Here is a 24,419-nt window from a genome sequence, read left to right as displayed (position 1 = left end):
TAATAACAATGACTATGGGCTTTCTATCGATTTTTTTCGTTTCGATATCGTATTTCTGAGCGGATTAACTATATGTTTAAATATCGTTTCTAATGATATATATATCCTATTCTTAAAGCGTTATTATGGGCTTTTTTACTGTTGAAATGAGCTTAACAGAATTAACAGGTCAAAATAGTTAGTTAAAATGTGGTAACTGACCAATTATCTGCAACTCATCTTGCTACCAGTTGTTTATAGAAATATGTAATATATTCGATATTTAACATGACTGCACAGTCCACTAAGCCGAGCGGAACTGTCCGTTTATTAGGATCGGAGTGAGTGTTCGTGTGTTGTCTATGAACGAATCTGCTCTAAAACTAAATTTAGATTCACATTGTACATCGAATAATTTCTGTCGTCAGTTGTCAAAACGAAATAACGGTTGATATTCAAATGCATTATTTTTCTCTTTTCGGGATAATGTTTAAGTATGTTGATGCTACATTAACAAATATAAGTGTGTATAAAGTGAAAACGCCAAAAATAAACAACGGTTGCGATAGACATCTATAAACATAGCATATAATGTTAGATGCGCATAACATCACTTTAAAGCGTTAAACGCATACTACAAACTTTAGTTCACATTGATTGCCTAAAATGCTGAAAATGAAACAATATTACCATAGTGTGGTCAGTTACTGTCAAGCCGTCATTAATAAACACAAATGTTTCTAAATATCGAGAGAAATGAATAACATTATGAATAACATTACGGCCAAGAAAAATTCTTAAATAGTTTAGATATATCCCACCAAAAATTGAAATGGAATTGTTCAAGCAAATAGACGACATTGAACGACTATGAAAGTAGACAACAAAATCAAATTATGTAACCTCGTGCTCAGGTGAGCTATTTAGCAGATTCTTTCACACATGAACAAAATCTCGTGGAGAATGTCTTTTTGGTATCTTTTATGTTGATAGTCTGGCTTTTGGGACTTAACCGTTGACATGTCCTAGACAGATATTTATTGCATAAATGTAAACGGTGTGGAATCCGAACTGAAGCTTCAAGATATATTTCTGCATGATCGTCTTCATCATCATCCGAACATTCTGGAAATGCAAAAGCCAACTGCATTATTCTTTCAAGTTCTAACATAATCTCACCCGGGTTAAATAGTTTGATTTTGTCGTTATTACGAAGATGCTGAATTACTTTTTCCTCGTTTGTTGTCGTAAAAGCTTTGTCATAGCCCAAACAAATGACTTCGTTAGCGTTGTCCACGAATTTTGTAAGAACTAAATAACATTCATTAAATGGTATATCACATGGAATATTATGAGAATATAGTAATATTATCATTTCTTCGGTTGTTTGAAAATGTTTAACATAATCTAAATGCATTTGATGTAAAATATTATTGTCTAAGCAATAGTGGACCTTATTGGTTACTACTAACGCTGAACTGTTTTTCACTCTGCTATCTATGTGTTCAAACAAGTAGCGTTTATCTGGATCAAACACACGGCGTTCGCCATGGAAAGACAAACTTTTGACAGTACTGTTCATCACAACCGACACTCGTTGAAATAGAAGCGTTCTGCTCGAATTGACTTCATCGAGTTCGATTACGTACTTCCTGAACTGTTCCACAATAGAATGATCCTCTTGCATGATTTCCTGAAGTGAAACTAATGCAATAGCTATGTACTGGTATTTACGCTCTCCGTCGACACCTCGACTTTTCTTATACATTTCTTGGATGTGTTCCCTTCCTTGAATGCCAACATCCCTTAGGTCTATGAGGAAACGGAGGACTTCATGCCTATATCTGTCTACAGCGTCGATTTTGTTCTTCAGTATATCTTGAGCATCTTTGTGAAACTATAATAAAATCACAATGAAATACGACTCAAATACTCACTGAATAATACATCAGCATGCTTTCAGATTTTCTGTAAGAAACTAAGGCTGATGCATGCATTATTATTTGGTTTCGGCGATCCGATCTATGATGATTTAACTTATTTTGATCAAGTATTGTTGCAGTCAACCTGTTCATAATCGTTCGTAATTTCATTATAAGACATCGAACGACAGTAAATACAGTAAGGCTGGACAAATCGTTATAGATGATATTGACTAATATATAAGAGTCCGTGTTTAAAATGCAGCAAAAAGCAATTCGAAATGTTATGTCAATTTATGCATGGTGTGTACATTGTTGTCAACTTAAAGATGCTGAATCGTTTCTTAAATGCGTTTATAGCCATCGTTTCAAAACTAATGTTGGCACTGTTAAAAAATAAATCGGAAAACTACATTGTAAGCAAAAACGCAGCCTAACTGCTTATTTACACTGTAAACGCTCACTCTGACGATTATTTACGGATATATTTCTGTAGATGAAGACGTAAAATTAAATAAATCGTACAAACACGTCACTGTTTATTAAAATGTCTTAGGTACTTTTTTGTAGATGAAGACGCTCAGACACGGAAAACTAAAAAGATTCCGTCATTCATCGATAGAAATCGTGTAACCAGTGAAATGTGAACAAGCAGACATGTTGACAGCCATAATTGAAAGGCAATAAAACTTTATGACGACTTCAAATCTGTTATCATAAGTTATTTGTAAAGTATATATTTCGGCATGTAAGTGTTCATTTGCAAAACAATGCTATTATTTTTCAGATTCAGCATATTTAATAAACGAGTCGTAATATTGATTCTTACAATAATTTAACAATGTACAATACCATGACTTGATGATAAGCATTAGTCCATGTTTTCGAATTAGGTATTTCTTCATGAGTTTATCACCAGCAAATAGCGTTAAGAAACAATCCAGCAAAAGCACGCAAATACACCAATATCCATGTATAAAGTTACAATCGATAAACTAGATAAGCGATCCGAGCAAACTATTTACGGGTAATTTAGATAATAGCAAAATCTACCCTGTTTGCCTGTTTGATAGGTTTAAAGCGGTGTAAACGAATTTATGTATGGTAATTGCACGCGTTATCACTTTAACGCTTCCATTGTAGTCGTGTATATTTCACAGCGTAGCATTTGTTAAAGGGGCCTTTTCACGTTAGTAAATTGACAAAATATATTTTGTAAACATGTTCCAGATTTGCAAATTTTCGTTGTAGTTATGACATTTGGTAGGAAACAGAAGTACTGAACATCTATCATGCTCTAAAATATCCATTATATGAATTTATAAAGCGTTGCAAAGCGAAACGATTGAATAATTTGGAGAGTTCTGTTGTTGTCGGTATATTTTCTAGGGGTCAGTGGTTCGAACCAAGTTGAGGGTTACTTTTTTTCTTTCTTTAATTTTTTCTTGTTTTTTTTTACTAGAGCTATTAAGATTCAATGTTTACATTTATAAATATAAAGCATTGCATGGCAAACTTGAATACATGCCAAATCTGTGATAAGATCCCTGTTCGAAGAACGAAAACTGTTCGCATATAGACAATTGTCAAAATTCCGAACATAGACGTTTTGTAAAAAATGCGTTTTGTAAACCGAGTACCTATCAGATAACATTGATGAATCGTTGTGTACACACCGGTCTTACTGACCTGTGTACAAACGCGAAAGGAATTGTTGGTAGCACTTCTGTTTCGAGAGAAAAGTGAAAGCGAAAGTAGGTCATTTAATCGTGCTTCTGATAATCGCTATCAGTCTTAATACAGATTCAAAATCACATTTTAAAATAATTAATTAACATTTTTAAACAACATTCCGTTTTAAATATACAATGAAAAACGATTTTTTTCTTTTATTTTTATCATTTTCATTCCTACGCAGAACTACTTTGGCGGAAGCATAATTCCCTAAACCAGGGAAATGTGATGTATCTTAGTATAGAGGTGACAATAACGTATTGACGTCACCATCTATGGATAGAATGTGGATGAAATTGCGCGGCGTTTGTAAAGTTTGTAAATCGATGAAATAATTTGGATAATAACTTTTTATTTCATTACAGTTGTTCACAGGTTATGAATTTCTGGCATGAAGTACATTTAACACAGCTAACTATTGCACGCCGAAAAAGCAAGGTGGTGAAGATGGAAACGTTTAGTACAGAGAACCCGGGCTCTAAACCCGGTGCGCACAACTGTTTTTCTTGTCTTTTTGATTAAACATGTTTCTACCGCTTCAACTTTAAAGCATTTAACTTTTAGCTTCCTGCTTTAAAAAATTGTCCTGTTGAAAAAAACTATACATTTTTCTTTGTCTTTGAAGAAGCCCTTATTTAGTAGGATAAGTCGATATCCACTGAGATATTGTATAATTTAAGTTGAAAGTATTTAAAACAGCTATCGAATATGCCTCAGTATTACTAACACCAAACGAAAAGTGTAATTTTAGATAATGAGTTGGCAAAGTAATATAATGCTTCTCAGAATAGTGTGTTATACTGTAATTATTAGGTACTATTCAAGTGGATTTTAGATTTCATTTGATCAGATTTTTAAGAAAAACAGATAAAAATGTACTAAACGCTGTCTTGTTTGGCAGCAGTAAGAATATGCACTTTCTGCAAAAGAATGCGTGGCTCGTGTCCATATTCCTAGTCCGGAACTGGCTTGTCGTTCACAGAAGCTTTCCGTATGCAATTCACTCGGTTTTGCCAGTATTGCGGGCGTTGTGGCAACTTCCGACGCTCAGCGGCAACTTCCTCGGGAATTTCTCGTTCACGTAAAATGACGTTCCTTTCAGTGCATTCCCTTGGCGCCTTACGAATCAACCTTCATTGAATAGAGTGAACATTCCACACATGCTTCTAGGTATACCGTCACGTTTCATGCACATTCTGCGAATTCACTCTTAGCTTTCTTCTGTAATGACCATTTCGACTTTCATCTTGTCGTAGATAAAATGCCTTATCTTGATTGCCACGCCTTCATTGGATTAACAGGGACATTCAAGTACACAATTGAATACCAGATTGTATCGCATGGAATGGGACAGGAGTTATGTAACTTTCGCTTGCAGTGGCTTTCTCAAGTTCGACCACCTTACCGGTAATCATACCAAGACATATAGAGCTATTGCTTCGTACTACTATTATTTGGACAAACTCAAAATTTCATATCAGTATCGAAAATCGGAAGCTTCGCAAACATTCTTTTTTTATCAGGCAGTTCATACGTGTCATCATTTTTTATTCAATAGATTCCAGCGATTTGAGCCCACCATCATTCAGATCTATAATCTCGGGATGTAGCTAGCTTCTTAAACAAACTTGCCTGGAACATGTGTTTTGTTCATATTTAAACACCATCTCATTAATTAGTATCACAATTCAGCTTCTAATCTCATGAGAATGACCTGATGGTCAGTCTGCTTAATTGTAACGTGTTTGAGTCTGCTTATTATCTTCCATATCATTTGAACGATTTTCATGACACTTACCTAAAATGTTTAAGATTTTATTTAAGATTATTTGCACAACATTTCAGTCAGCAACGCTCAAGATCAAAATCACATATTTGTATTGCGTTGTTTAGTTTGATTTCTTCCTACGAATACCAGAGAAACAATCATCATCTTAAATTATAAAATCAACACTTTTATGTGCAATAGGCACAGTCAAAATAAATATGCATTCAGATATTTACTCAAGCTATAAAGTACATCTAAAATAGACAACGAAAAAAGTACATTCACAAACGTTGATACGTCAATATTCACATAAAAATATGCATGAAAAAAACTGATTGGAATGGGCGTTAAAAGGGAACTCAACTGTTTAACATCCAAGAGATAGATTATGTTGTGTTTTAAACTCATATATATTTATTTATTGCATTTATTGACTAACAAAAACCGACACCCGTTACTTTAAAATAAGAAATAAGACAGGCAAAAAAGGATTTTAAATTCTTAAATTCTTTTCGAGCTGTTTATCTTTGTTTACCTGTTGGATCCCCATCTATAATAGTCATTTTAATACGCAGTGAAGCAATACATGCGTATCAATATAATTGACTAATAAATACTACCATTACGTAGACGTATCTGAATGTACGGATATTTCTTTGCACTTGTGTTCCAATTAAATGATACATTTAAATAATCCGTGTCATTATCGTATCTCTTCTGATATTGCGAGGATACTTTTTGTGTTGACTTAGTGAATGGAACCCGGAGCTTGAACATCGGTTAATGATCACCATTTTAATAAAGCAGGAATCTATAGCAACCAATATACATATGCATCAATATGTTTGAATCTAATGGAAGACCGGCCTTGTCCCGGGACGTGAACAATTTATCTTTGTTTCTGCGACTTAAACAGTCCCTGTGCAAGCGAATCACGGATACATATACAATACCACCAACATATCTTGGTTTTAGTTTTAGCCTATCTAATTCCCGTGGAGGTCTTTCCGTGAATTACTTTGTTTCGGTCTGAGTCATGTCAAGTTTCGAATCCGTTATGACGACATCGAATTTCCATTCTTAGTATGTGTTGTAGAACACAATTTCAGTTAGATTTCGACATTTGCACAGCAGCTTGCATATAGCTTCGGTTGTGATTTTACTGTATCGGCCTAAAATTAAACGTTCTAAATTGTTCGGGCATTTAGCGACTGCGGAGAACGCACGGCTTGTCAAACCGATCTTGTGCTCTGCACTGTTTTTGAGGATAATTCTGAAATGCTTGGACAATGATTGACAAGCTGAATGAAGCCGACGTTTGTTATTCTGCAACAGCATGTTAGGTTTATACTACGCAAGAATGGACAGCGTTTTGCGATTTGGCCGAGACATTCATCAGAAAGATTGAAACAGTGGGCGAGACTCAAAGTTGTCAAGCAGTCAAACAATTGACAGCTGTGCTTATCTAAAATATGTTGGATTGCCCCGATACCTTCTACGTGCAATGCCCTTAATCGACTGCACCTGTCCAATGCCTTGCCAATACATGTTGGCGTCACGAATCTGCATTTCGATATCTTCATCACACGAGACCTTTCTCCGTTGGTAATGGTGCCTAATGTGTTGTTCGAAAGACTTGCACATCCCATTATTTCAACCCATTGTAGTTTTGAACAGTTTTGAAAAACGTGCAAAACTGTTTCATCGTCTAAAGTCGCTTCAAGGAAATTCAGTTTTATTGCATACAAGGGTTGGTTTTTGGAGGCCACATCTCTTATTCCTCTGTTGATTTCGTCGTTTTTTCTGAATCGAACGGACATAACTTTGCGTCATGCTGCTTATAGCTGTCATAGTTACCGAGAACTAGAGTGCCCAGCTGCGTACACTTTTCCGCAATGTTATATAGGCATGGCGAAATGATTTCCTGGCGTCGGTTACAAATGTCAACATAACGAATACTCTCATGAGCTGACCCCTGAATATACATGAATACATGCGGGAAGAACATATGATTCGTATTATTCAAGACAACTCTCTATATTCTCTTTTAGCAGGGCTCATTGGGTATCTTTTCGTCATCTCTTAGATTATTACTAATCCAGCTTGTTTCTGATAAATCTATGGATTCCAAACTTGGTAGCCCGGTGGGCAATTCAATCACATGCAGTCTGATTTTAGTAAGGCGAGATCCGAGCAAACTAAGATGTGTGAGTCTCTTTCAATGTTCTCCTACATTTCGTTGGTGTTTAAAGCGTCCAAGTAATCCTTCATGCCAGGAATCAACTACGAGCTTTTTCAAATCTTGTAGACAACATTTCATATCGAAGTCAAAACAGTAATATTTCAAATGTAATACTTCCAACGCTGGATACAATCTTGTTATCGTTTGTATCGATCTTTCTACACATGATCTAGCATGTGATAGCCATCCGTAGATTTTATATAATTGACATGACGCATTATCTATGATCGCTCCGCCCACTTAATCACGTGGCTCAGCGGGTAGCAAACCTAGACAAGCTAACACCAAAATGGCTTCATTGCCTATATACTGCTTGTAGATTAACGCGATATTCATGATTATTTTTATGGGCTTTTTGACACCATATGACACATGTATAAGGGGTTTGTGTCATTTAGTTATTCTGCGAATGCAAAAAATAAACGTTTATAGAGAACATTAGCTAATTATAACGGGTTTTTCTGTACATGAATAACGCTCTCAAACGCCTGCGCGCTGACCGAAATCGAACCTGTTATTACGTGTCATGTTGGTATTAGCAATAAATTAACACTTCTTCAACGGCATTTACCCATGTTATTTACGAAACATTTCCACTCGTGTATTTGACACGAAATAGCGCTTTAAACTGGGATTTCGGTGAAGTTTTACACGCTTTCTGACACCGAGTGTACCAAAATCCCACATGTTATTACGTATAAAAGTGATATTAATAGTATTAAACATTGCTTACGGGACATTTATCAATCAATATAATTGAAAGTGCAAGCACAATAAGTTTGGTCATTGTTATATAAAAAGTAGCGCTGTATGAAGGGGAATTCAGTAAAGCTACCTGTATCAGACGCTGGCGCAGGTACCGACTTCTCCCAAGTTCGGCATTTATTGGTTATATCAGAAATAATAAATCTTATTATGTGGCATTTATCGATTCGATTCTATTAAAATAGAAACATATAATCGTTTTCACAAGAAGTGTGCACGTAATTTTATTTAATTATTTTTTTAATTATTTACCCATCTTTTTATCTAAATATTAATTGCTTCATTTATTTATCGTTTCATCCGTCCTTCCGTCCATCCGTTTGTTTGTTCGTTTGTGCGTTCGTTCGTTCGTGTTTAATATTTGTTGGTTGGTTGGTTCGTACGTTCCTCGGTTCGTTCGTTTGTTTGTTCGTTTGTTTGTTCTTTTGTTATTTCGATCTGTTGGTTTGTTCTTTTATTCATTCATTTATGTTTTATGCTTTTTTTTTGTTTGTTTTTGTTTGTATTTACTCGTTCATTCATTCATTATTTTTTTCCATCCCTTCGTCAGTCCGTTTGTTTTTTCGTTACTTTGTGCGTTCGTGCGTTTGTTCATTGATTCGTTCGTTTGTTCATGAGTTCGTTCGTTCGTTCTTCAATCGATCCATCGATCGGTCGAACCATCCTTTCTTCATTCCTTTCTTGATTCCTTCCTTGCTTCCTTCCTTGCTTGCTTCCTTCCTCCCTTTCTTCCTTGCTTCCTTCCTTCCTTCCTAATAATAGTGTATATTACTAAAAATATATATTTAATGAAAAGGCGATTAAACCATCCTGGTCATTAAGTAAGATGCTTGATAAATATTAAATTGATACGATTATTTGCCATAATGTATGTCAATGTGAATGTGTGTACATTCAAAACTTGTCCGTATGTAAAAGTCTTAAGTGAAATAACATCGGTGAAGTACCATGGGTGCTTTTTACAGTATAATACAGGTTTAAACTCTCACGGACGAAAAAAAAATTCAAGGCACGTTATTTAATAACTTAATAATTTATGCGCAAAGTTGGTTTCTATCACAGCACATATTACATTTGAAATAAACATTCATTTGCAAGACATCTAATCGGACAGAGATGCAATTATATTTCTTTATAAAATACGATTTTTAGCCTGAACTTATCTGTTGACTTTTAAATAAGATATTATCAGCCTCCATGGGATGCTTATTAGCCGTATTATTATATACTTAATTGTATGTGTCGTCCTCAGTTATCTCCAGGTGTCTAGAAAATCACTTCTTCGACTTTGATGTCATCTATTCTCTTCAATTAACAATCTACGGCGCTATTTTCAGACGATTTTTTATTTCAAAATTGGATTCCATATTATTTTGCCTATGCTTCCTAAACAAACATGCTACAACAATAAAACAGCGGAAGTCTACATTGTGTATTAGCAACCTGCTGTGGTGATCCCTTTCTGATCCATTTTAGCGTCAAGTTATATCATATAGATCAGACATCGGCCGGCTCCCTTATGTATTAGTCTGACTAAAAAAATTCTGTCGTAAAGTATTGTGGTTAGATTGTCCAATTTAGGAACGCAAGTCAGGTTTTTTTTCCCTTCTTTGTGACCCGCCGAATAACGGCCCTTTCCCCTCAGATTTTTTTCCCCTCAGCAGGTAAATTTTCCCCTAGATTTAATTTTCCCCCAAATATTCATTTTTCCCCTTTGAATCAATTTAAATCTTTGTCAAAATAAATCACGAACTCTCACTGTTTGTTTCGTATTCAGTGCCGAAATCGTATCGATTTACATGTTTACATTTTAAAATACGGAAATTGTCGTTAGAGCATGCGCGAATCTCCGGAATTTACTCATGTATGAAAACGATGAATCCCGAAGTGACGTCTAACTTAACTATTGGTTCCAGAACAATGCCGGAAATTTACGGTGATCAGCGTATTTGGAGGCTGGTTTATCTTATAACTCAATATCGGAGGGTTAAACAAATAACGTTAGAATAACGCAGTCAGCGACGTTCGCTATTTTAACCTTTTCCAAAATGTCGAAAAACTGGCGGCATTATAACAAGAAATTAAAGAAAGAAGACGCAAAGGGTACGCGAAGTATCCTTGATTTATTGAAGAAAAGTGTTGACAAAGGTAAGTATTAATTGAGTTCCATTGGCATTGCCAGTTAAGCTATAATTATTTTATTTTTACACATTAATAAAATGATTATATAAGATAATTATTTTACACCACCCACCCTTGTATGATCGGATTACGCAAGTTACGGAGGTGTCGTCACACTGCACTTTCGTCACACTGAATTTACTGTAGAAAACGGGTACAAACAGGGTTCGTCACAATCGTAATATGAATAATACCGGGAAACTTTAGCTTTTAATGATTGACACCTTTCTTCCATGTTAAAACAACATAGTTTTTTTTATTTGTTCTATTCATTAATTTAATAAATTAAAGTAAATTGAAATATTTAAAATATAATTAATTTAAACAAATGAAATTACATTACATACCGCAATGTTGATTATGATATCCAAAAATCCATTTATTCAAATACAACACAATATAATACAATACATTTAAATACAACTCTACTCAGTAAACGGTAGAATAATAAAGAATCTACACATCTATTTACATTTCACAACACAATGTTACCTCATAGGTTGTTTGGTGTAACATCAAACAATCCATTTATTTTTAAACAATATTACACAATACATTTATAATATTTACATATGAAACATAGAGAAATAGTCACAAAATTAATGCAAACAATACATATATAATATATAAGTGTGACGAAATCTCCACTGCCCTCCTTCATAAAATCAGTGTGACGAAACTGCATTGTGATGAAACCTCCATCACCCGTATGATCTGTAACTGTAATGTACTGTTATTCCCGTATGTACATGAATTTGTTGGCCAATTTTTGTTTCTGTAGATAAAAACAAAAGCATTTTTTTCTCCTTACCAATCATGAATAAGAATAATAGCATCAGTTGTTTATTTAATTTTTAGACGAAGCTAGTCAGACTAGTAGCAGTGCAGTTCAAGCCCCCATCAGTAATCAGTGTTCAGTTACGGCAGAGGGTGATCCTAACTCGGCAACTTGTGAAAATGACACCACTGATGACAGCCCACATGTTGCAGCAGAGGGTGAGGCAAGTATACCATGTGAACTTGTCACCACTGAATCACTAGACCTTGATGATAACAAGAGTAACTCCCAGTCCAATACTGCAGTAGATGAGGCCTCAACATGTACCACCAATAGTAGCTCATCCGTGTCAGGGGAAAATGCTTCTAACCTTGGAGAAACCTGTTCTGTTGTGTCTAGTAGTCCGGCTGAAAGTGTTGAAGTTATTCCCCCACCAGAGAAAAAAGCTAGAAAGGACCCAAACAACATCGGTATGGATACAAGGCTATTTGATGGGGCCAAATATGAAAAGGCCTTTCCATGGGTGTACTACAATTGCGCCAAGCGTGGTTACATTTGTAAGTACTGCGAATTGTTTGCATTAATCAGCCCATCTGATAACTCTACACCATACATATCTTGTGGTGGCATTCTTGGCTCTCATCCAACTCGGCGTCTGCAGGGACATGCGGATACAGCCCGCCACAAGTTCAGCGCACAGGCATACACAATGTCATTAAGAAGAGTTCCACAGAAGATCATGGATAAGGAAGCAAATGAAAAGAAACTTGAAGAAGATAATAAAAAAAAGGAACAAGAGCTATGTAAAAAAACTTTTCAAAACTCTTGTCTTTATGTGTGAAAAAAATTGGGCTCAACAGAATTTCGACGACGTGATCCGGTTTCTTGGGAGAACATGTGATCCTGAAATACAGCAAGTGCTAGATGACAGCAGCGTTACGTACTTGTCAAGCACCTCTGTATCTGAGCTCATATCCGTTCTGAGTGATTACATCGAACATAAAGTTCTTGGCAGTTTGCGGTCAGAAAAATTCACCTTGTTGGCTGATGAAAGTACAGATACCACAAACAGAACACAGCTCTCGATATTTGTGAGGTGGGTCTCAAAGCTTGGAATTGTGGAAGAATATTTGGGACTCATTCATGTCACCAACACAACAAGCCTGGCACTAATGGAGGCAATTACAACATTTTTCATTGCGAAAAACATAGATTTATCCAATGTGCGCTTTGTGGGCCTTGATGGATGCAACACAATGAAAGGGGAACAGAAAGGTAAGTGTTAGAAAAATAATAACAATTTTGAATAAAATATTATTATAACAAATTTAAATTTAAGATCATTATAAATTTGTACAAAATGATTTTATATCACAGAAAATGCTTTAAAGAATAAATAGGAATGGATAAATATTAAAATTAAAATAAAGTATGACTGAATATTATTATATATACTTAATGACATAGACAACAATACATCTCACAAAATACTCATTATGATTTGTAAATTGTATACATTGCATGTAAAATTTAAATCTCCATTCAAGGCTTAACAAAACCATTATAAATTATTTGATTTTTATTCTACATTGGTTGCAGGACTCCAGCGCAGAGTTCGTCATATCAGCCCCCTGTCCATCTACATCAATTGCCGGAACCACAAGCTGGCACTCTGTTTTGTCCACCTGCTGAAGAACAACACTACCCTTGCCGAGGTTGACGTACTGCTGCTATCCATTTGGAAATGTTTCCACTACTCTCCTAAAAAAGCAGCCGTGTTCCGCCATATCCAGGAAGTCTATGGCCAGAGACCAATTACTTTCATAAGAGCGGCAGCTACCAGGTAATAGGGCAAAATACATCATACTTAAGTAACTTAACTTTTGATTTTTTCATGTACAGACTGATCATAAAAATAAAAGTTTTTAAAACGATTGATATAGATTCCTCTTTTTATTAAACTGATGTTAGGTATAGGTCAAAATCAGTTCCATTGGAATTTCTTCCATAGTAATTCCAAAATAAAAGCTGTAGCTTTGACATATTGTCTAATATTTCAGATGGCTGTCTCATCTACATGCATGTGTGAGATTCACAGCCCGTTACGAGCAGCTCTTGGACACCATGGACACTCTGATAGAAGACAGCCATGATCCAGAACTTCAGGGAATCCGAACCAGTATGACAAAAAAAGGACCTGGTTGCAATGATTCTTGTGCTCTCAGATATTCTGAAGCCAGTAAACATGTTGTCCTTGTACTTGCTAGGGGACTGTGGCGTTTTTGCAGATCTTCCAGCAAAGGTCCAAGGCTGTAGAGAGCATTTGGAAGATGTGATACAGCGGTACCAGCAAGGAAATTTGCAGGATTTGGAGTACAGGTATTGAAGACTAGTTCTAAGAATTAATATTTTAAATTTCATTTAAATTACAAAAAAAGATCTTGCATCTCGCAGTATGAAAGTGAAATAACAAATGAAGAAATACAGGGAGCGAGCATAGTTTACTCAATACTTTATTTATTTAAAGAAGATTACTTTATAACTTTAGAGCTTGAGTTGCTGAATATTGACCCTACTCTATATCAGTCTAATTTGTAAGAAATAACATGACAATCATGCTTTATGATATTGGAAAAGACTGATAAAAGTGTATTTCTCAAACCAGGAAGTGTGAAGAGATGTTCTTCACCATCGATGAGCGCGCCAGTCTAACCAGGAGAATGAGGCATGCTGATCATGAACTCACACCAGATGGTAATGAAAACAATAAGATTAATTGTATCATACTGATAGCTGCATAAAATGTGATAATGAAAGCTTTCATTTAAAAGTTGAACTAATTACAGATTGATTTTGTTTGCAAACAAAGTACTAAGCTAGCAAAATCTTTGATGGAAATGCTTAATTAATCTTCAAAGCTGCTGGTAAGACATTTTATTTATAGTCAGTCTGAAATTAGTATTGCCACAAATTAAGAGACAAAATAATCCTTTCAGCTGCACTTCAGACGATTGGAATATCCCACTTGTTCGCAGCCTGATACAGGAGTTTGAGGACGCCTTCTCAACACCTGATTTGGTCTTAACAGCATTTGGATTCTTGAATCCCGTCAACCTGCCAGACGAGATTGGTGAACTTAGGGACTATGGGAAGGTAAATGTAACTACTATACAATACTATAATAGACATAATTTACTGTATGTAAGTTTTTTTAAGATATTGGATATTTGTATGAACAAGTATTGTTCATTAATATCCAATCTCTTAAAAACAACTTACAAAAATAACATGGTCAATATTGGTGTAGGAAATTACTTTAAATATGACATTCAGATTTTATAATGATAAAATTGTTTTATAGCAACATCATATTGGCATGTATTTGAAGAAAGTAATTGATCCCAAAACTGTTTGATAACTTAGTAAATAATACTTAGTTAGTGGATCAGTTTATTTTTAAATTCAGAATCAGGCACAGACACTTACCAATTTCTATGGTTCTGAAAAGGTTGATACCTTTAAAGGCCATAGAACAGTTTCCCCCCAGAGCTAGGATGTTCTAAAGTGTTGTATGAACAACTGTTAGACTTTAGAAGACAACTGTTCATATACAAGTAATAAGTGTTGAATCATGTTGCAGTTGGAAGTTCACTGTTTGAACTTCAAAAGTGTTAAGGCTAAGGTTCTTAATCTTACAGCCCGAGTTATTTTTGCTTAGCCAGAGCATGTGTTGTAGTTTGCTTTCAGTTTGTGAATCAAATAATATAGTTACTATTATGATGATTCTTATTGTTGCTTTGTTCCCCTTCTAATGTTTGCATGTTATTTTTGACTACAGTTGAACTGGTCTACAGTTGAACTGGTCTACCCATATTGATGCTGTTGCTTTTCAGTAATAATTACCTTTTAAATTTCTTTTTTTTTAATTCTTCTTATCAAACTTCAATAGTATGAATACTTAATGATGATCATGATAACTCAAATATTACTGAACTGTTAGGTTATCATTTATGTTATGACAATTATTCTTTACATCTTACGTAAGTCATAATTTACATAAAATAACTTATAAACATCATGATTAAACTACTCAGAATTTCTTCACTTGTTATAATAAAATTAGAAATTGTTTAGTAAGTTTTATGTCTTAAACGTTTCAGTATGAGTTAATGAAATTTGTTGTCTTTGTATAATTGTTGTTTGTTTGGTTTTTGACATGTTTTCACATTTACAGACAGGAAGGACATGACACAATGGAGAAACTCTTCATGAAGCTCGAAAAAGACGAGGCTGTCAAGAGAGCCTTCCCTGCCATCCAGCCAATCTACAAGCTGGGCCTGCTTATCCCACAGTTAACTGCATTGGTTGAAAGGGGATTTTCCCTCATGAACAATATAGCCACAGTTGACAGGACAATGCTTCAGGGCACATTAGATTCTCTTATGAGAATAAGCTACTACCAGTCAAGGCATGCCTTAACTGAGGAAAACTTTGGTGACATTGTTAAACTGTTCTTCTCCAAGAGGAACAGGGTTTTGAGCATTGAATGAATCAATGAATGATCTGACACTCATGTTAAGATGTTAAAGTATTAGTTAAAGGCTATAAACTGTTTTAAATGTAACATTATAGTTGTTAATATTTTCCCCAAGAAGTGCAAATAACGCGCTTATTTTTCCCAAAATTTGCCTTTTCGCGCTTAATTTTTTCCCCTCAAAAAAGGCTAGGCCCTTTCCCCAAAATCAGAAAAAAAAACCTGCAAGTAGTCATAATTGTGGGCCGGCCCGCTCGCTCGCTCGCTGACTGACTGAGTGACTGACTGACTGAAAGAAATAACGAACGAACCAATGAATAAACACACGTACGCATAAACGGAATGAATAGAAGAATAGATAGATAAATATATAAATTGATGAATAAATAAACAAGAGGGCCATGATGGCCCTGAATCGCTCACCTGACTAACCAAATACAATCCCAACCCGGATTTCCTCAAGATAAACAATCTGATCAAATTTTTATAAAGATTGGATGAAAACTGTGACCTCTATTGTCTACACAATGTTTTTCTATTATATTACCTAGTGACATAGTTTTTGACCCCAGATGACCCAAATACAATCCCAAACCCAGATTTCATCAAGATAAACATTCTGACCAAATTTCATAAAGATTGGATGAAAACTGTGACGAGGTTTTTCTATTATTTGACCTAGTGACCTAGTTGTTTACCTAGTGACATTGTTTTTGACCTAGTGACCTAGTTTTTGACCCCATATAATCCAAATACATTCCCAACCCAGATTTCATCAACATAAACATTCTGACCAAATTTCATAAAGATTGGATAAAAACTGTGACCTCTACTGTCTACACAAACAAATTGTTGACGGTTTTTTCTATTATTTGACCTGGTGTCCTAGTTTTTGACCTCAGATGACCCAAATACAATTCCCAACCCAGATTTCATCTAGAAAAATATTCTGACAAAATTTCATGAAGATTGGATGAAAACTGCGACCTCTATTGTCTACACAAGGTTTTTCTATTATTTGACCTAGTTTTTGACCTAGTGACCTAGTTTTTGACCCCAGATGACCCAATTACAATCCCGACCCAGATTTTATGAAGATAAACATTCTGACCAAATTCATTAACATTGGATGAAAACTGGGACCTCTACTGTCTACACGAGGCTTTTTATTATTTGACCTAGTTTTTGACCTAGTGACCTAGATTTTGACCCAGATGACCCAAATACAATCACAACCCAGATTTCATCAAGATAAACATTCTGACCAAATTTCATAAAGATTGGATGAAAACTGTGACCTCTACTGTCTACACAAGGTTTTTCTATTATTTGACCTAGTTTTTGACCTAGTGACATAGTTTTTGACCCCAGATGACCCAAATACAATCCCAACCCAGATTTTATCAAGATAAACACTTAGACCAAATTTCATAAAGATTGGATGAAAACCTCGACCTATATTGTCTACACAAGGTTTTTCTATTATTTGACCTATTATGTGACCTAGTTTTTGACCTAGTGACCTAGTTTTTGACCCCAGATGACCCAAATACATTCCCAACCCAGATTTTATCAAGATGAACATTCTGACCAAATTTCATAAAGATTGGATAAAAACTGTGACCTCTACTGTCTACACAAACAAATTGTTGACGGACGCAAGCACACACGCACGCACGCACGCACACACGCCGGACATCAATCGGTCACATAAGCTCACCATGTCACTTTATGACAGGTGAGCTAATAAATAAATAAAGAAATACATGAACGATTGAATAAACGCATGAATGAATGAACAAGGGCTGTTTGTAAAACATGCATGCCCCCCATATGGGCTGCAAGTTGTGGTGGCAGCCATTGTGTGAATACGTTTTTTGTTACTGTGACCTTGACCAGTCTTTCCGAAATACCGTCGGTCCTTGGATTTTTCTGATAATAATTTGGAAAATCCGGAAATGATTCTAATATTGCCGGACCTCGTGTCCGGTAATATAATTGTGGCGAAAATTAGAATTTCATAAGCTTTTTCCAGAAAAGTTTCAAGGCAAAAGTAAGGAATTTACCGAGTTATTTATGAATACTCCAATCATGAAAAACATTTTGTTATTGGTTGCATTTCTTGAATGACGTACGTGCATATATGGTATCCGAAGATTTTTGCTGCGTCGTCAATGCAAATTACACACTACGTCATCACTATATGAGTAGATTCGCAAAGGGAGAGAATCGATACCATATACTTTTGGTTCCCCTTATATCCGATTAATTCGTAAGCAAGCAGGGCATTAACACAGGTCATTGTGATCTTCCTGCGATCTGTCAACAAATACACAGAAGTTCGAAGTGATCTGACAATATCTACACAGCAGTTCGAAGGAAAACAGAGTATCCACATATATAACTGGTGATTTTGTTTTCATTTTATTTTTGAACATCTTAAAACGTTTCAATTAAAATTTGGTGAAAGAGCCAAACCAAACTCTCATGATGATCATGATGATCAAACTCAGCAATGCAGATGTTACAGCTTATGACCATTCAGCAGCTGTAGACAAATGGCTGTTAAGATTCGATGGTTTTATGTAAAATTAAATATTTAATGAGGATTTTACGTAACAAACTCACACCTTCATACAGGACCAATACAGTTTTCTTCCATAATTAAAAAAAATTCATCCAAATAATTAACTCAAAAGCATTGGGATTGACTTTAAAACTAGTATAATATTATAAGGTATGCTAGCCTACAACACCTTAGCAAAAAGATTAAGTAGTGTATGCTCATGATACAGGGAGATGGTCTTCGTCGACTTAAGTATTAGCGCCCACCCAAGGCTATGCCTGATGGGTATCCAACGAAAGAAGAGTCAAAGGATGTGTCTTCAGTAGAGGATTCAGATATCCAGGATGAAGAGACAAATGATAAAGAAATCTTGGCAATTCTGAATGATTAAATGCATGCTTTGTATATTAATCAGATAATATTACAATATTGTTAAAAATGTCATCTTTGTCTTTCGTCGTCATTTTTTACTTTTTGGGCTTGAAATAATCATTCTGGGCCGGAAATGGCTGCATGATTATAGGACCTCATTGCTGGCAATAAATTATAATTTTTGGAAGGACTGCTTGACCTTTGACCTAGTGACTTGAAAATCAATAGGGGTCATCTGACACTCATGATCAATGTATCTATGAAGTTTGATAATCCTAGGCCTATGAGTAGTCTTGAGACATCACCCGAAACAATTTTACTGTGTCGAGTCACCGTGACCTTGACCTTTGACCTAGTGACCTGAAAATAAAAAGGGGTCATCTCCGAGTCATGATCAATGTACCTATGAAGTTTCATGATCCTAGGCGTAAGCATTCGAGTTATCATCCGGAAACCATTTTACTGTGTCCGAGTCACCGTGACCTTTGACCTAGTAACCTGACAGTCAATAGGGGTCATCTGTGAGTCATGATCAATGTACCTATGAAGTTTCGTGGCGTTAGCGTTCTTGAGTTATCATCCGGAAACCATTTTTCTAAGTTGAGTCACCGTGACCTTGACCTTTGACCTAGTGAGCTGAAAATCAATAGGGGTCATCTGCCAGTCATGATCAATGTACCTATGAAGTTTCATGATCCTAGGCATAAGCGTTCTTGAGTAATCATCTGGACACCATTTTACTGTTTCGGGTCACCGTGACCTTGACCTTGTGACCTGAAAATCAATAGGGGTCATCTGCAAGTCATGATCAATGTACCTATGAAATTTTGTGATCCTAGGCGTAAGCAATATTGAGTTATCATCCGGAAACCATTTTACTGTTTCTGGTCCCAGTGACCTTGACCTAGTGACCTGAAAATCAACAGGGATTAATGAAGTTTCATGATCCTAGGCGTAAGCGTTCTTGAGTTATCATCCGGAAACCTTACTTTTTCGGGTCACCGTGACCTTGACCTTTGACCTAGTGACCTGAAAATCAATAGGGGTCATCTTCGAGTCATGATCAATGTACCTATGAAGTTTCATGATCCTAGGCGTAAGCGTTCTTGAGTTATCATCAGGAAACCATTTTACTATTTCGGGTCACCGTGACCTTAACCTTTGACCTAGTGACCTCAAAATCAATAGGGTTCATCTGCGAGTCATGATCAATGTACCTATGAAGTTTCATGATCCTAGGCCTAAGCGTTCTTGAGTTATCATCCGGAAACCATCTGGTGGACGGACGGACCGACATGAGCAAAACAATATACCCCCTCTTCTTCGAAGGCGGGCAAAATAAACAGAGATCATGTCAACACACGAAAAAGGCATTAGACCTCCTTGTGTCCGACAAGACAATTAATAGGTAAAACTTTGTTTTGGTTGCAATTGAAAACAGAACTGTAAAAAATATTGACCGGTAAAGGTTTACTTCATTAAATGGTTATCAACTAGCAAATTTGTTGAATTGATATCCCTGCCAAAAATACAAAGCTTTCTTCACTTTTAATTATAAGTTTTACCATATGTTATAAAATAACAGGTGTAAATTTACTGTATTGTTGTTGTTTTTAAATTGTAAAAAAATTGTAAATGTCAATATGATCGACAGAAAGCAACTGAATAAATAGTATTTTCTCAGTCCAGTTTGAGTGAAAGCAAAAAGATGTCAGGTAAAATATGGTGAGGTCCAATTAATATAGAAAGTTACCTGTCTTCATGTCCTGCATAAAGATTTGTGTCTTTCCCATAACTTGCATCATGTTTGCAAACAAAATCTATGGATAGTAGCTTTGAAAAAGTGTTTCTAATTTCTGCAAACTTTTTTCAGCAAACCACAAACCTAATCAGTCAAATGTTTAATTGTTTGACCCCAAAAGTATTTTAAGGCAACAAAATATTTACTTTAAAAAACAACAAAGATTCTCCAATAATTTACATTTACACATTTTTCCATTTCCTATTGTCCAGTTTAATCTAAATCACATTTTTTATTTTCAAATGCAGAATCTGGCCAATATATTGGTCACAAATGTGTGGATACATGTAAATGTCATAATTACAAACATTCACCATTTTTACCAAGCTCATGTAATTAAGAAGACGCAATATTTTAGCCCCAAGCAAACCTTTATATTGTAGTGCAAGCCATCACTCAAGCAATTCAAGTGTCGCTGTTGTGTTGTAGTAATGGTGTCCCCCTAGCGTCTGGAAGGTCAAGGGTTCATTCTTCCCAAAGACACCAAGAACTGGTTCTTTTGAATCTCAGGAAGAAAACTTGAGTGATTTTTAATAAGCCTTAGCCTGTCCATGCAAGCAAGCAAAAATAAATAGATTTTAACTATTAAATCAAGAAATTTGAAAATTATTACATAACTTGACAATTTACCTCTTTGAATAACCCAATTGGTGACACAAACAGTGCTTTGGCTCCAGACAATATATAGGAAAAATAGGAGGAGCCACTTGCTGCATTACTATTAGCTAAAATGTACAATTTATGCAAATAATGATATCGTACGATTCCCAGATATTGAGCATTTCCTGATATAGATAATTTTGTTAAAAAAAGAATGCAGCTCTGGTTATGACGTCACATGCATGCGCTCAAGGCATTTTGCTTCACAAGTATTACTACTTTTGAAAATAAATACAGACACGACCAAACTGAGGAAAAAAGTATAATTGCATTTCAAAATCTTACTTTAACTGAAATTATCAAAATGTATCCTTATTCCATTCAATGTTTGGTGCTCTTCATTAAACTTTAACATATTGCAACATATTGCAAAATGAGGCACAACACTGCAGCGCTAGTGTAAACATAAAGCGTTCATGTATGTGACTTATTTAAAAGAAAATACTTTTACTTTTTCCTGATTCTCAGAAAATGTTGCATGAAACAATCTAGCATAATAACTGTGCGCGCACATCTCAAGTAAAAAATAGGTCATATATACACATGTTTTGTTCAGTCGGTAAACAGTATACCCAGTCGCGATTGGGTGCTTATTTCATAAAAAATTAATAGACACATATATGCTGAAATGTATTTGAACATATGGGGAATGTTTGTGTTTTTGGAATTCTTGAGCACTTTCATGTGTCCATGTTGCTCAAAAGAAGAATGACTTATAAAACACAAACTTGTTAAATCGTTTCAGTTTGTATAAATATGTTCAGTAACTTCAGTTAATTGAATTTTTGAAGTTTGGTTGGCCTTATGCAATCGAGTAATCTCCTATACAATCGAGTAATCTCCCCTTTCAAATGGGACGTCTCGATACCAAGTAAACAACGCGAACTCGTAGTGGACATTATTGTTGATGTGAATGTAACTATTGGCTTTGTGTGATTCAACATGCTGTAAATAAACAATTTTGACATGAATTTTACAGGAATTAAATATTTGTCGGTAAATCATTTATTGCTGCATTGTTTGCATTAATTCAAAAATTATTTTACTTGTTTCCTTAACCACTTGATACATGGTAATTAGAGGATATGTCTGTTTGTCATGAAATTTTAATTCATTTCACTCTTTCAGACTTTGTCACAATTTTCGCATGTCAAATCCAACTTAGCAGCAAGAAACTCTCACACATTAACTCAAGTTAGTGATGTTGAATGTTTAAAAAAAAAGCACAGTAGACGTCTACTTCAAATGAATAACATTATACAAATAATTTGATGACAATAAATTGTGGTTGTCTCAATGTCTGAGAGTGAGACAGAATGTTATTATCAATGTAGTTGCAATAATCCAACTCCCAGCTATTGACCCTCCGGGTTCTGGGAGTTGCAGCTGGTTTCACGATTTACCATAGCAATTTTACCGCCTGGATTCCGGGCGCTGATTTATTGGTAAAATTAGCAACATAAAATATTTTCTGGCATGAATTAACACAAATAGATCGTCAATATATCTATAATGAGCAAATTAAGATAACTTACATGATATGGTGTGCTCGCAGAAGAAAGAATTTAATCAAAGTTTCAAACACGTCAACCGTAAATGTCAACTTGTTTGCATATGGAACAGTTTTAATTAACCAAAAGAAAAATTAAAGAAACGCACGCGGTGTGTTTACAACAACATGTACCAATAAACGGTTTACCTATGCTTTTCTCGAACATACAATTTATGTTTTTAAGAAAGGTTATTTTCAAATATTAACAAGGGCTGTTTGTAAAACATGCATGCCCCCCATACGGGCTCTCAGTTTTAGTGACAGCCATTGTGTGAATATGTTTTTGGTCACAGTGACCTTGACCTAGTGACCTGAAAATCAATAGGGGTCATCTTCGAGTCATGATCAATGTACCTATGAAGTTTCATGATCCTAGCCATAAGCGTTCTTGAGTTATCATCGGGAAACCATTTTACTATTTCAGGTCACCGTGACCTTGACCTTTGACCTAGTGACCTGAAAATCAATAGGGGTTATTTGCCAGTCATGATCAATGTACCTATGAAATTTCATGATCATAGGCATAAGCGTTCTTCAGTTATAATCCGGAAACCATTTTACTATTTCGGGTCACCGTGACCTTGACCTTTGACCTGAAAATAAATAGGGGTCATCTGCCAGTCATGATCAATGTACCTATGAAGTTTCATGATCCTAGCCATAAGCGTTCTTGAGTTATCATCCGGAAACCATTTTACTATTTCTGGTCACCGTGACCTTGACCTTTGACCTAGTGACCTGAAAATCAATAGGGGTCATCTGCGAGTCATGATCAATGTACCTATGAAGTTTCATGATCCTAGGCATAAGCGTTCTTGAGTGAGGTGAAGAACCTCGAACTGGGGAAGTGATTTGAAAATTTGGATTATGACGTCTTCCGGGAGCGTCAGAATGTTTTCGTCAAAACTGTCCATAGTTGTTAATTTTTTGAATGCGGTGTCTGCAAAACAGGTAAATAAAAGAATTGTTTTTAACATGCAAAAACAAATTAAATAGTGATAAATTTATTAGTTAAATGCCTTAATGTTTTTTCTACAAGACAACTTAATTAAGGCATACATACCGTAAGCATATTGTACATGTTGCACTAAATCAGTTATACTAAAAATCTATATGAATGTTATATGTATGTATATATGCTTCCCTCTGTTCGCGTCTACAGGGTGAAGATACTGGTTGCATGCGGCGGTTTGAATAATTTAGAACACCAAAGTTTAAAAAAAAAAAAAATAATGGTATCAATAAGATTATATATCTACAATATCATAGCCAGTGTGTGTATGTGTGTGTGGCATATGTATCCTCGCGTTATAGTAATTGTTCAGTCGCGTTATCGCCATCTGACTGTCGCGTTTTCACCATCGTATCGTCGCGTTATCATCATCGTACCGTCGTGTTATCATCATTATACCGTCGTGTGATCATCACTATACCGTCGTGGTATCATCACTATACCGTCGTGTTATCATCACCATACCGTCGTGTCATTATCAGCGTGGTATAGCCTTCCAGTGCCCGTCCACTTGTTTTCACCGCGGCGGTAACTTTTCTCTGCATCGTAACTT

The 24,419-nt window shown here is 35.5% G+C and overlaps 2 protein-coding genes across 2 annotated transcripts; one reads left to right on the top strand and one right to left on the bottom strand.

Annotated features, from left to right (window-relative positions):
• Positions 1 to 534: 534 nt before the first annotated feature.
• LOC127859382 (uncharacterized) lies at positions 535 to 2,909 on the bottom strand. Its single transcript, XM_052396734.1, has 2 exons — positions 2,754 to 2,909; positions 535 to 1,876 (listed from the first exon to the last, which is right to left on the bottom strand). The coding sequence occupies exons 1-2, from the start codon at positions 2,754 to 2,756 to the stop codon at positions 899 to 901; spliced, it is 981 nt and encodes a 326-aa protein (XP_052252694.1). The 5' UTR covers positions 2,757 to 2,909; the 3' UTR covers positions 535 to 898.
• A 7,549-nt stretch (positions 2,910 to 10,458) lies between these two features.
• Positions 10,459 to 15,919, top strand: LOC127859753 (uncharacterized). The gene is made up of 8 exons (XM_052397262.1): positions 10,459 to 10,558; positions 11,450 to 11,592; positions 12,230 to 12,644; positions 12,969 to 13,212; positions 13,560 to 13,748; positions 14,035 to 14,123; positions 14,314 to 14,522; positions 15,608 to 15,919. Exons 1-8 carry the CDS (start codon positions 10,459 to 10,461, stop codon positions 15,917 to 15,919), a joined length of 1,701 nt encoding a protein of 566 aa, XP_052253222.1.
• The last annotated feature ends 8,500 nt before the right edge of the window (positions 15,920 to 24,419 follow it).

The sequence above is a fragment of the Dreissena polymorpha genome, chromosome 15 (genome assembly GCF_020536995.1).
Source record: "Dreissena polymorpha isolate Duluth1 chromosome 15, UMN_Dpol_1.0, whole genome shotgun sequence".
In the NCBI taxonomy this organism is placed as follows: Eukaryota; Metazoa; Mollusca; class Bivalvia; order Myida; family Dreissenidae; genus Dreissena; species Dreissena polymorpha.
The sequence above is the reverse complement of the archived record's forward strand: the minus strand, read 5'-3'. Positions and strand labels throughout refer to the sequence as shown.

Bases quoted from the DNA above. Each gene is read 5' to 3' on its own strand.
- LOC127859753 (XM_052397262.1), top strand. From the start codon at position 10,459: ATGTCGAAAAACTGGCGGCATTATAACAAGAAATTAAAGAAAGAAGAC. The intron at 12,645-12,968 runs GTAAGTGTTAGA...CATTGGTTGCAG, and splicing joins AATGAAAGGGGAACAGAAAG to GACTCCAGCGCAGAGTTCGT. The intron at 13,749-14,034 runs GTATTGAAGACT...TTCTCAAACCAG, and splicing joins TTGCAGGATTTGGAGTACAG to GAAGTGTGAAGAGATGTTCT.